This window comes from Phoxinus phoxinus (assembly GCF_949152265.1).
Source record: "Phoxinus phoxinus genome assembly, chromosome: 5".
NCBI lineage: Eukaryota > Metazoa > Chordata > Actinopteri > Cypriniformes > Leuciscidae > Phoxinus > Phoxinus phoxinus.
The window spans coordinates 12,238,923-12,253,330 of NC_136880.1; the positions used below are offsets into that span (position 1 = coordinate 12,238,923).

At 38.5% G+C, this 14,408-nt stretch overlaps 2 protein-coding genes across 2 annotated transcripts; one reads left to right on the forward strand and one right to left on the reverse strand.

The window, feature by feature from the left end:
- Positions 1-3,054: 3,054 nt before the first annotated feature.
- LOC306998954 (uncharacterized protein) lies at positions 3,055-5,147 on the forward strand (the record flags this gene model as incomplete). The annotated part of the gene is made up of 2 exons (XM_079613353.1): positions 3,055-3,492; positions 4,338-5,147. The coding sequence occupies exons 1-2, from the start codon at positions 3,070-3,072 to the stop codon at positions 5,145-5,147; spliced, it is 1,233 nt and encodes a 410-aa protein (XP_079469479.1). The 5' UTR covers positions 3,055-3,069.
- Positions 5,148-6,095: 948 nt separating this feature from the next.
- Positions 6,096-7,989, reverse strand: LOC306998830 (uncharacterized protein). Its single transcript, XM_079613174.1, has 2 exons — positions 7,482-7,989; positions 6,096-7,349 (listed from the first exon to the last, which is right to left on the reverse strand). The coding sequence occupies exons 1-2, from the start codon at positions 7,855-7,857 to the stop codon at positions 6,352-6,354; spliced, it is 1,374 nt and encodes a 457-aa protein (XP_079469300.1). The 5' UTR covers positions 7,858-7,989; the 3' UTR covers positions 6,096-6,351.
- Between the last annotated feature and the right edge of the window lie 6,419 nt (positions 7,990-14,408).

The window sequence follows — 14,408 nt, forward strand, 5'->3', positions numbered from 1 at the left end:
CATTTGTTTAATAAACGAATAAAATAAAAAAACTTTTTTGTACTGTGCTCCTAAATTTCTTTGTGTGCTCCTAAATTTTCTCATTTAGGAGCACATGTACTCCTTGGGAAAAAAGTTAGCGTAGAGCCCTGCTATCTGGAAAACACTGCCATCAGATATCCTGACCAGATTGTTATCCCTTTTAAAAGTCTAGCGGAGGATCTTTCCTAATTTTAGAAAAGACCCGCCCTCTCCAATTTTTTAAAAAATGCACATGCGCAACACTCTATTTGCTCCCTACTTGTGCCAGGGCTAGCATCGCTAATCATAGCTTACATTAACTTTTACTAGCAGTGATTTTAAATGGATTTCTCCAAATAGCATGACAAACTTTACCTGTCTAGTAGAATCTTCGCAACTGCGGCATCAGTGGGAAGCCCAACCTGTGCTTTTAGGGCACGTCAGCGTGTGAAATATTGTCTCGTTTCTATATTCTGCGGCCTTTCTCTTTTTACATTTTTTCATTTAGCTGAATGAATAAAGCACAGTACAAGTGTATCTTTTTATCATACACTTCGTATACATTTTTTCTCTTTCGACCCTCAGCCATTTTCAAAGGAATGGCTGAAACCGTAACTCATCACACATAGTACACCTGAAAGTGTGCACGCGCAGAAAGCGAAAACATAGGGACAAGCATGTACGACGGCCTTACGTAAACATATCACCAGAATGATTGACACTTAGGTGGACTAATAGTATAGGCTACCCACCCGGAAAAAGAAAATCCTCCGCTATACCTTTAAGTTTTCTTCTGTAATTAATGCTCAGAAATATTTGAGAGTTAACTACAGCTTTGTGGTAAAACATAGCTTGGTCTCTGACAGGGTATCTGAGATGTTGCTCAATAGCATCCCTTTCATATAGATCAAGAGCTCTAAAGCAACCATGTCCAAAAAACACAGTGCCGTTTACTCTTCTTGCATGTTTAGTTGTATTATAGCCATCAAACACTGTGTCAAACAGCTGCTTCACTCTAGGGTGAGCATTTATCATCACAATCTTGCCAATGCACTCTACTTGTTTTAGTAAGAGAAAATATTTAACTATCTGTAAGGGTACAGATTGTGTGCCATTGTATAGTTTCAGCAGAAATCCATTGCACCCTTCAAAACTATATGCACTAATAACACCATAAGGGCCCCCAGTTTCTGACACTGTCACTAAGATGAAGAAGAATGTGAACATTGTATGTCATATGTGATCTACCATACAAGGTCTCAAAATTCTGCACAAACTCATTCAGGTGTTGAGATGCATAAAAGAGCTCCAGCTGTGAAATGGATGTTGTTTGCAAGACAAAAACTGCTTTACACAAAAGGAAGAAGTGCTCAAAAAATCTACCTGGAAGAACAGATTTCAAAACAATGGGAGCATAAAACAAGAGAAAAGCTCGCCATTCGGAGGCTTTCCAGTAGGCTCTGGTTATGATAGATCTAGGCATTCTTGTGATGTTAGATGGAGGTTGAAAATGTTCCATCTTACTATCTATCTCACTGATTCTTGTTCCTATATACCAGGGCTCTCTATAGTAAGAACTGTCGAACCACTGGGTAGACAGCTGTCTCATCACGCCTAAATCAATGCAATGCATGGAGTCAACAATAAATCCAGAGACAATGTCAAAAAAAGGAGCAACATCATAGGTGTGGGTCCTGTCACACCAAAGGTTTCACCAACCACTACATTTCTTCCACATTCAACCGTATCTTTGTGAGAGCGTTCGGTCACTTCCTCCATATAAATATATACTTGAACATATCCTTTACCTTTCTCAACTCTTTCCCCTGGATGTAGACACCAGTTGCAGCCAAATTTCCCATTACATTGTTTGATATTTTGTATCATAGCCCGAGCTACACTATCACATGAACAAATGATATCATATACATAAGATTTTATAATCTTTCCCTTTAAACACCACTCAAAACCTGCTGAACCAAGAGTTTTCATTTCACTGGTCTAAAAAATGTGGAGATGGTTGGTTTTTTCACACCAAACCATAGTCCTGTTAAAAACCTGTTATTTTTCCTTTTAGTAGGTGGGAGCTCATTTATGTAGCACAACAAGGGCCAGATAGAAAAAGAGAAGGATTTGAAAATAGGTACACCATCAGAGTTAAAAGTAAAGCTAAAAGAGTAATCTTTGTTTAAATTTGAGTTTTTGCACATTTGTTCATACAATTTCCCATCCATAACATCTGAAATTGTGTCAGAGTTCCTTGGCCTGGTATTTTTGTAGTTTAATGACTCTCCAAGATTCAAAGTCTCTAGGACATGTTTAAGTTGGCCGATAAGCGGCAATGTAAAAAAGAAGTTACCGTTTTTCATTAGTTTGGTTTTGTCAAAGAACTGATTGCACGTCTTGCATTCATTATTTTCCAAAACACAACAGCAGTTGGGGCAATAAAGATAAAAATCATATTTCCCTGTTTTGAAAAGTTTTTAACAGGTATTTTGTGGCTGGCAAGTGGCTATCTTGTGGTAGAATAAGAATCAACATTTGCAGAAGTGTTTGCAAACCATCTTGCGTCAATCCCACAGTTCCAGCAAAGGCCATTAGAAGTAGAACGGTTTGTCCAAGAGTAACCAATGTACCTTTGTACAGTGGGGACCTCATCATGTCATCATTAACCTTGAACAAAAAACAGGATCCCAATAAGTTATAGCACTTGTGGTTAAAATGTAGGAGATATGTTCGAGCCATTTGCCATTTTGACTGCAAGAGCAGGCACACTCCCACCCTCTTTCTAGGGCTATATGAAATGTTCTTTTGAACCCATTTCAGTCTATGCGGTTGTGAGGGACCAAGCAGTCAAGGAATGAGGGCCAGAGAAATAGGTTCCCAAAAAATATATTCTTTACTGAATGTCAAAAATCATATCCAAAAAGTTTCAACAAAAAAAAAGGAAACAAAAGTCCAAATTATCAAAACAAATGTTAGGCCTATAGACAAGTTTCCCGGGCACTTCCGGTTTACTTCCTGTTTCTGCCAAGAACTTCCGGTAGTGTTCGGAGTAGTGGTGTAAACATGGCTTTGGAATGGCAACATTCAACCGAAAATCTGGTTAAAAATGGTGTTTTGACCATTCCGCATCCAAGTAAGGTAACATCATGGGCGGACAACATGTCGATATGGCCCAGCATCACAACATCCAAGATTTTTTCTTATTTTATTGATTCCATGGCGGTGGATGGGAATGCAATTAATAACCTGAAAAGCTCAGAGGCGTTTCAGTACCTCCATTCCGACAAAGTGGGCTGTGTACTTTTACACGATATGGGCAGTTTAATTTATCTAAAGGCCGATGTTCAACCAAGCCAGTCCGTTAATAATTCAGCGCATAACGCCTGGGTTTTGGTTACCAAGACGGGAGATGTGGAGACTGCAGGCTGTACCTGTATCGCCGGACCTGGACGTTCCTGTAGCCATGCAGCCGCCGTGCTTTGGAAGGTACGTTAGCCTATCTTATGCTTGTATTAAGATGTTTGTATGTATCCGTGTGTTAATCTATAACAGAACACGAAGACTAATAAAAATAAAAAGTAATCCCCTCTAGCCTGCCTGCACTAAAAGCATGCTTTAACCCTTTAAAGTCGACTGACGCTAGAGCGTCAAAGTGCGCACCCCTGACATATCTATTATTAGCTTCGGAATGGACAAAGGTATTAACTTACTTTTTTTTCTATGAAAAAGCTGACATTCGTCTGCGTAATAATGAGTAGACTGTTGACTTCCGCGAATGATAAGCCTTCCGTATTTGAGTGCAAATCTATAGCATTTTACCGCAAAACAGAGAAATGTTACTTTAGCCTATCTAATGATATATAATGCGGTTGGTGTGTGAACCAATCACAGACCAATATAAAACAAACACTAGGAACGATACTTTTAAACCGTTCTGGCTTTTGTTTATTTTATTTATTTTTATCAAACTTGTTTATTTTATTTATTTGCTTTTAAAAAAAAATTTATATTACTCACTTATCATTTATCACTTTATTAAATGTTATTTATTTATTTAATATTTAATTATATATTCTTTTATTCTTTTCATATTTTTCCAGATTTTTTTTATATAAGTCTAAATAAATTCAGGCATTAAGGGGTTAAACATTGATGTTGATGGCTGCAGGCCCAGCTCAATAATTGTTTTGAAAAGTAACAAAAACGCTCTACCTTCATCATACCCTTGTTATTTTGATTTACAAAATGTTGTCTCTAAAAGAAGTCAATTGTGCTGTGATGCTCAAACCATTATTTAAAAAGTGTGTGATTTTGTTTCTATCTGTCTGCAGGTAGAAAATGCTGTGAGGCAAGGGAAGACAGGGCTTGCCTGCACTGATGTGCAGAATTGCTGGAATGCCGGGACAAAAAGCAATACTGGGCAGCAAAAAATCAGAGATGTGTCTTTCCGAAGACACAGCAGAAATAATCTATACCAACCAGCATCACAGGCATCCTCCTCCAGCATAGTCTCTACACCTAGTCGCAAGGTAAAAGTCCATGAGACACTGGAAGAATGGCAAAATTACTGTCTCTCCACACCAATAGCGGCACTTTTTACTGCACCTGGCAGTGGACTAATGCAGCTCACTTTTAACACCAGCCTCCCTGCTCAGTCTGCCGAGACATCAAAAGCTCCACTGCCCCTACATCATGGTGATCACAACACACAACTTGAATGTGAGAAATGTAGGGCATTCTACACCACATACATTGACATGACCACAACCCAATTTATGTACATTGAGCAGCACACAAAAGAACAGAGCAGGGAACAACTGTGGCATGACATGCGACGGGTACGGATAACAGCAAGCACAGCCAAGAATGTGCCAGTTCGGGCTACCACAGCACCAGACAAATTCTTGTCTGAACACCTCCATCCTACCTTTCACGGTAACGCGGCAACCCGGCAAGGAGCAGAGGGTGAAGAGCACGCCAGGCAATACCTGCAAGACCAAGGTCATGACATCGATGTGAAAGGTTTGGTGGTTTGCCCGAGTGAGCCATGGCTTGCTGCGAGTCCGGATGGTGTCATGAACAGAGACACACTACTGGAGATCAAGTGCCCTGTCTTAGTCAAAAACCAGTCCCTTTACTGAAGCACTTGCTGCTAAAAGCAGTGAGATCAAACGCATGCCCACAGGGGACTTCCATCTGTCCTTCAATGGGCCAAAGGGATATTACATGCAGGTGCAACTGGGCATGCACTGCACAGGCCTACGGCAAGCCTTGTTGGTGATTTGGAGTAACACTGAATGTCTGCAGCTCAACGTGCTCTACAACCAAACCTTTGTTGAGGGGCATATCTCAAGGCTGCACTCCTTCTATTTCACCCACATGTTGCCAAAAGTTGTCGATGACTTCGATGATGGAAGGCTGGAGTTGTGCTCCAGATACATGAATGTTGTCAAATCAGCATGACCTGCTTATGTGTACTGGGTTGATTAGTCATTCCTTTTTTAACCCCTTGTCCCCTGTTGTCACAAATTGGTGACACATCCTTTCTAGCTTTTATTTATTTTTTATCAAACTGATTTATTTAATTAATTTTAAATTAATTCTCTTATTTATTTTTATATCAGTCACTTATCATTTATCTTTATTTATTTATTTTATGTATTATTTTATTCCAGTCTTTTTCTTTTTGTAATATTTTGAGATTTTTTCCTGTATTTACTTTGTTTTTATTTAATTATAAAAATTGTTATAAAACTTGTATATAATTATTTGTTATTAATTAAACTTAATGAAATTGTCCCTTTGTTATGAAAATGGGGTAAATAAAATGTATTCATTTTTTCTCAAAAAACAAATTTATTGTCATGTGTCAATATTTACAATACAAGAAAAAGAATAGCACTCACACAAGTTTTTCTTAGTTAAAACTCTGTTTTGGCTTATCAATCACAACACCAGAAAGGGTACAATAATACATTTACACAAGGTTTTTCTAGCTGAAATTTTTATATATATATATACAAGCTATTTATAAGGCCTTTATTGGCTGTTGTAGCTTATAAGTATGAAATAAATATAGAATGGGCATTTCAACAGACATTTAAATTAGCAGAGAAACACTGTCTTACTAGCAGAAATAGACAACAGCCAATAAAGGCCTTATAAATAGCTTGTAAAGGCATACAAGTACATAACTAGTTACTTACAAATGCAGTTATTAGTCATTAATTAGTGTCTAATTTCTGATCCTTAAAATAAAGTATTACCATATATATATAAAAAGGAATATGTAAAATTAAAAAAAAAAAGCCTGCAGGTAACCCAGGTTTTACTTTTCATAGGGACTTACACCTCATGTGGCAGTCGGATGAGTCTGGACCTCATGTTTGCTAAAGCAGCACATATGATAAGAATCTTATCCAACCTCGGGGCCATGGAGATGGGGACAGTTTGGGACAGAATTTTGAAGACTTTAAGTCTTCGGATTGCCCTCTCCACATGTATACGGACATTGGCCACTCGTCTAGTGCGCGTTACCTCCTCATTGGTCAATTGACCACGCTTGTGGGTAAAGGCAGGAATATTCAATTTCACCTTCCTTTCATGTAGTACATCTCGAATCGTGAAACCCCTGTCAGCCATTACCTCATCACCAGGCCTTAGGGCCTCCAGAAACCCACTGTTTATAGTGATGAACTTATCACTGCTTTTACCAGCATAGGCCTCTGATATAAACATTATCAGCCCATGAGGTGACACAGCAACAAGGTATTTGGCAGTATTGGTTCCCTTGTAATGACTGAAAGTGGCACTCCTACAGTTAAGGTTAGTAGCTCTCTGAATAGCCGTCTCAGCACAATCGATGATGCAAGTGGTCTGGGGGTGGTTCTTTTTAAAGGATGGTGGCATGTTAGCACGAATAACACTTCTTGGCAGCCAGGCAACCATGGGTTCAAGCTGCTCACCCAATTTATCAATCCAGTGAGCAATCACCTTACTTACTTCACCTTTAGACACTTTAAAGCGCTTTGCCACATCCCCTAACACAAGGTTCAGTTTCAGTTTCATGAGGGTCATCAGTATTTGGTCAACAACAGGAATACTACATGATGGTTTACTAAATGGCAACATCGTTTTCACCAAAGTAAAAAAATATAATAGACGCAGTCCTGTGTACAGCAGCGAGGTATCATCATCCAGGAGCATATCATCAGCCACAGCATGACCCCCAGTCTGCGTCGATTTGTTCACCTGGTCCAACTTTGCCGCGTAGCTGTGGTCAGTTTTTGTTAGGTCCTCCCATTGTGTTGCAGCATCTTTAAACTTCGGCTCGATGCACACTTCTAAAAGACAAACAGCATCAACTATAAATGTTTATACCCTACTTACACAGGACAGAGACACATAGGCTATATCAACAGTCGAACTTATGCTGCAAACTTTAGCTAACCAGAAAAATATCAAGATACACTTACCATCCGATTGCGTGTCACTTGTGTTTCTGTCGAGTTTACGCCTCTTTTGCTGGGGAGGTCGCTCGTATCCCAACCAAAGTTCCGGGAAAGGGTTTTCCTCTGTGGGCTTTTTGTCAATGAAGTGATAAGAACAAACAAACAGTCTTTTGGGCGGATTCTTCAACTTCAAAGCCGCTAGCCACTTCCGAGATTCAACATCTGGTTTCGGCTTCTCATACAACGCATACGGGGGAGCACATCCACATTGGCGCCTTGTAGATGGTTGATGGTCGAAACATTCTCCTTCCGACCAAACATTCAGCAATCGCCACGAGTTGTTACAACCGCGAACAGCACAATATGTCCCGGAGCCGTGTCGTCGTGTAACACCATCCATAGTTTACTTTTTCTGAACGCTAACCAAAGACAGTAAAAGACGCTAACTCGCTAACCGGAAGTGCTTGGCAGACACAACCGGAAGTCGTTGGCAGAGTGAAAGGCTAATGGCGGCCCGCCTATTTCACTCAGGAAACTTGTCTATAAAAGAGATCAACAGAACAAACTAAACTCAAACAACTGAGTACATGTAAAGACAAACTGAACTGATCTGCCCAGCTAAACATCAAGGACACATTTATACAAATGGACTAGTCCACAATAACACATAAGGGAAGACAAAAACAACAACTTCACTAATACAACGACAAAATCAATCCCAAAGCTAGTTAAACATTTACACTATAATTAAGTGCATATTCTAACACAAATAATCAATCTTGGAAAAAGAACAAGCAATTAGGAAAGGAAAATACCAACACAACCATTCGAGAACCCCCCCACAGTTAATCTGCTGGTTGGTAGCGGCAAGCGGAACTAAAATAGCAGGTGAAGCGGCATGCCGGCCCTTAATTCGTGCGGACCACAAACGGAACCAGCCGATCACCATCCAAAGCTCCAGTCATCCACTCTTCAGCAACACAGCGGTAACTTGGACTCAAAGAAAGCAATATTAATAAATGTGTGTACTGCACAACACCAACTAGATTGTGTGCACTTCAACCAGTCAGGGATGTACTGCAACTCAAATAAATATCTTAATGATAAATAAACAGTGTCTAAGTCTTATTGCCAAATAAATATATAAACAGAAACTTTTGAGAGAATAAAATACTAAAGAATGTGCAGGATAAATTACAAGAACATATGAGTAATGGGTGTTTGTAGGTATGTGCGTGCGCAACATCACCAGTCACTGATGTGTGGCTGCATCGGGGCCATCACAGCGGTCTTCAGTTTAAGTTAAAACTTCAAAAAGTTAGGAGCACCAGCAAAAATTTAGGAGCACCCACTAAAAATTAAGGGAGCACAAAGACTAAAAATTATATATTGACATTTATTTTACAAATAACTCATATCAGAACCAACAATCACTGGTGCTTTACACATCCTGTGGCCAGGATTTGAAATTTGGTCTTCTGGCTTTCTGCTTTTCTGTCCCCTCCTCAATTTCTTACTCGATTTAAAGCGGAGCTTAATCTCAATTATTATAAGAGTTAGATATGGATAAAAAAGTAGTGAGTTAACCTACTTCAGGTTCATCATTCAGTCTCCACTCTTCCTCATCACTGTCATCCACAGCGTGCCCACTGGGTTGCTGAAAAAACATTTGATAAAAACAACTTTATATTTAGCTTCATAAGCACAACTCGTGTCTTCTGTCTTGGCTCTGAGAGATCACCCTAAACATCACGTAAGACCAGGACTTCAGGACTTCACAGGACTTCACGTTACAGATATATATATTTAACGTTAACGTACCTGCTTCTTTTCTCAGACGGCTCCATTTTAAAGTCCTTCAACTCTTCCTTCAGTGTGTGTGGGAGCGCCAAACGACAAAAATGACGAGTTTTTTATTCGACTGTTCTGATTGGCTACGATTGGCGCTCTTTTTTGCTGCCCGTTGCTGAGGCAAATCAAAGTAGAAACGTACGTACTAGAGATAGTAGGCTATAAGAGATAAAAGTAAAGAAATCTGCAGCCATGTATGTTCTCGTAAAATGGGTGAAAGAAAACCAAGTAAGTGTAGGCTTAGATAAATATGTGAAGGACAAAAAAATGTTAAATGGCCCAAAGATGATTGGCCTGGTGGAAAACGGAGAGGTTGGAGTAAAGCCACCTAAATGCGGCTGGAAAGCTTTTCCGGCCCAAATTCTCGTAGTAAACGGTAAGTGAATCAATTAATATTTATATCAATAAATACATTTTTATGGTCGCTATCATTTTTATGGTCAATGATGCCCAGTTCATTGTTACTTATAGCTTCAGACATCGATTTTGTAGATTCATTACATATACATTGTATATATATATATATATATACACACATTATCCCGCTTATTACATGGCTACCTACTAAATAAATCAATAATTTGACACAAAATATTAATTTAAAAAGGAGTTTATTGATTTAAAAACAATTTATATTGCTTCCGCTAAAGAAAATAGTCCCTAACCGTCTCTACGGTTAGAATCCTGCGTCCATGGCAACGCTCTGTTTTTCATGGCAACGGTCTGTTATACTTCGCATTCTACATTAGAATTCAACCTAGCCATGTAATAAGAAATACTTAACATTACGTGCTTTTTATTCGTTATTTTCCTCACGGTTTTTAATATGTTCAAGATTCTGCTCAACACGTTTGCTTTGTTTGAATATAGATAGCCTTAGGGAAATAAAAAAGGCTGAGCATCAGTGGATAGAGACGCACAAAATGGTGACTCCATCAAAACCAAAGGTATGTTACACTATCATTGAGAGATATGGCCTCTATACTAGTTAATTCTAAAATGTTAAACCTTAATTCGCAATTTCTCTAATTTCGCCTCCTTTCTATTACCCTTGTCTTAAGTAAGTTGTAACGTTAATTCTCTTATGTCTTTGCAACACACTTGCTGTTTTGTCAGACTACAATTGACATTGAGGAAGATTGGCCTAACGTTACTCACTCCGATGAGGAAGATGAGGCTCCTCAACATCAGGTGCAGATATGTTGTCCAAACACGTTCATCTAGTCTCTTTCTGTTCAACGGCCTTTTATTTTAATTTAGTTAAATATAATTAACTGATTATTATAGGTTTTAAAATAGAGGAGGCACACTAAATTAAAGCAATAAGCCCTGCGAAGCCGTGTTTTACAGGAGTTACTCCATAAAAATCTCATAATATTCAAATATTCAGGTCCAGCCCTACTCTTGACCCCTGACTTTATATAGCGCCTTTAACAGTTGCATCTCAAAGCACTTTGCATGAAAATGAATAAAAGATACACATAACAGTGCAGGCCATAAAAACAGTATAAATAAAAAGCCAAAGAACAAAGTAATCACATGAATCACATAAAAGCTGCCCTAAAAAAGTACGTTTTAAGGGGCGATTTAAAAACACTAAGGGATTGTGCATTCCTAATCTCAGAGGGCAAGGACTTCCACAATCTAGAAAGTTGTCCAGCACTACTTGGAAGTTTTTTCATTTAAGACTTTCTCCATTTTCTATCTCTTGTACACTTTTCCTCTTTCTACACTGATAGAGAGACTACAAAAATGACGTAAAGGAGCTTGAGGAGAGGGTAAAAACCAAGGATAAGGCGTTTGCGAAGATTAAACTTTCAAATGCAAGAGGGTAAGGGGAGCCATTGCAGTAACTTTTAACCCATTTCGATTTTACAGTTCCACCAGTACTGTAATTTTTTTGCAAAAAAAAAATCCTTTACTCCTAGTGAGTTTGGTGATCAAAATGACTGATTTTGTGGTGGTAATTTCAAGAAATGTGCACCCAAAAATTCACCCTCAAGTTGTTACAAACCTGTTTAAATTTTTTTTCATCTGTTAAACACAAGAGGTTTGGAACAGCTTGAGGGTGAGTAAGTGATGACAAAATTGAGATTTTTGGGTGATTATTTTAATTTTAATATTAATAATAATTATAATAATATAATTAATTTTAATTTTTAATTTAACACAATGTTGACAAGTCTGTGAATGTATTCTATTTTATTTTTGCTTTGCAGAACAAGTCTGTGACTAACTAGATGAACCCAGTTGCTTTAGATCATGCTCTCTAAGATGTGAGGGTTACAAAAAGCTGACCAGATCCCTTATGGACCTCATCTTCTCTTTCGAGGAGATGGCAACATGCTCTGTCACCGGGAAAAAGGGAGTTGTCGGTGAAAAAAGAAAGAGCCTTGACCTACAAAAGGTGCAGCTAGTAATTGGTAAGCATGTCTGAATATTTATTTTGCGTTGAACAAAATATTATTGTATCAGCTCTTTAATGGGTTCATTCATTTGTCATGAAACCCTAAAAAACTTTTTTTGAGAGGTTAAAACAGATATGTACTCATCATTGAAAACAACAATAGAACCGTGATCTGTAACTTGTTTTCAAATTTTAATGTAATCGATCTAATTTCTTACAGACCATGTCAAAAAGACACACCAAGGCACCGGAGACACTGAGATCAAGGTCTGCATGGCACAGAAACTGAAAGATCTGAGACGACGAGCAGAAAGGTAATCTTCAGATAATCCAACATTCAAGTGTGATCCCCATGTGGTCTGATCCACCACCACCCTCAACCCGTTCGAGATGTATTTGTCAATCATTTTTCAGACGAACACATTTTCAGTTATTTTTAAAAATGTCTTAGATCTCTCAGTGGTTATAATGTCAAGTTATGGGGTCCACCTCCTTCAAGTCCCAAAAATGTGCATGCATCACAAAAGTAATCCATCCGGCTCCAGGGGGATAAACGAAAGCCTTCTGAGGGTAATCCGTGCGGTTTTGTCGTAAAAATATACATATAATATACAGCGCAGCCAGAGAGCAGAGCAAAACAAAACTCTAAATATATATATTTTATTGCGCTGTCGCGTTTGTCCTACGTCATACGCCGGCATCCATCTCCTGTGAACGTGCGTCGACCGTTGCCGGAAGCCAGTTATTTTCATTTATAGAGTTTTAAATATGTATATTTTTACGATAAAATTAATTGATTACTTTTGTGAAGGATGCATGCACATTTTTGGGACTTGAAGGAGGTGGACCCCATAACTTGACATTATAACCACTGAGAGATCTAAGACATTAGAAAGAAAAGAAAGAAAATGTTACTTTATCAGTAAAATTTTACTCTATCAGGATAGACTTGTGTTTGCACTGCCCTAATCTTTGATTGTTTTTCTATCCCAAAACAGGATGCCTGCTGAAGGACACACAGAGGACTGAGACAATACACACATGCCCTTTTATGATTATTTTTACTTTGGTTTTGCTTTGTTTGTTTTAAAAATTAATTTGTATTGCAAATTTTACAATGAAATAAAAAGCTCAATTTGAATTATTTGTTGTAATGTTGGGAAACATGGCTATAGGTCCTACAGAAGAACATGGTAGGCCTACTGTTTTCTGTGGTATATTGCTTAAAGATTTTTACATGGGTTTCACTGGAAGTTAAAGGTTTACATGGGGTGTAGGTTTAACATAGATTGTTTATGGGTTTCAAATGTTATTCCAATGTGATCTCATGGGTTTCACATGGGAATTTTACATTTGTTTCACATGTGATCACATGAGCTTCACATGTGTAAATGTTCCAAAAGCACACATTTCCCACGTAATCCACATGTGATCCACATATTTCACATGTGCTTTTAACATGTTAAATTTCACATGTGAAAAATCATGTTTTTGCACATGTGAAATTCATGTGTTTTTCTGTAAGGGCTACTGTCACAGAGAAGTGTGAGTGATGCACTGGCGAATGGTAGGAAGATAGTCGGGCATTTCAAACACTCAACACTGGCTACTACACGTCTGGAGGATATTCAAAAATATCTCCAAATGCCCACCAAACGTCTGCACCAAGACGTAGCAACGTGGTGGAACAGTACCTAATATATGGTCGAGTTTACTGGAGCAGAAGCGGTCAATTTCAGCATATGGAGATGACCACGACCTGCCAGTGACCCTTACGGCCAACCAGTGGGCTTTACTGGAGAAAATAATCACTGTTCTGGCACCATTTGAAGAACTGACCAGACAGATTAGCTCCTCCACCTCTTCTGCAGCTGAAGTCATCCCCTCAGTCACAGTGCAGAAACGCCTGCTTGCTCGGGACAACGAGGGGGACACGGGTATAAAAACCATGAAAACAACCCTTCTTGAGGCTGTCCAGAAAAGACTCAAGACCATCGAGAATGAGCCCTGTATACACAGGTTTCTTGTATACAAACAATACCGGATGCGCGCGCATCCAAGAGGCAAGACCGCTATATGTTATGCTGAGTTCTGTAAAAGAACATTGTAATTAACGTAGATTTCGCATTGTTTGTAAATTCTTGTTGACTCAATAATAAACTGCAATTTCAGAGTTGAATCTCTTTGCTTGTGTTTCATTTGCATATTAATATAACATTATGTAAAAAGTTAGTTAGTTGACTAGTATGAAATTGTCCAACTAAGTTTGCGAATCATAAAAACATGACATACCCTATGCATTTAGGCTAGTTTACAGCACAACAGCTCCGCGTCATCTCTGCTTCTGCTAGATATAGCCGTAAAGACTGTTGCTTTCTGCCTCTTAGATGCGCGCGCATCTACGTGATGACGTTGCACAGAAACCCGTGTATGCAGTTGCCACTCTTTTAGACCCACGATTCAAAGACAGGTATGTCTAATATTTTTATTAAATGTCTATATTATAAACAAAAATTTTAAATGGCCTTTTGGATAACTATATAGCATTATTATTGATTACTATTGCATTATGTTACCACTAAACTACTATGGAGGAGGTTGTTTATTTTATTGTCCATGTCCATTTCAGGGCACATCCTTTAGCTTTGGCAAATTCATAACCCACATTCATATGGGTAATAAATAAATATAAA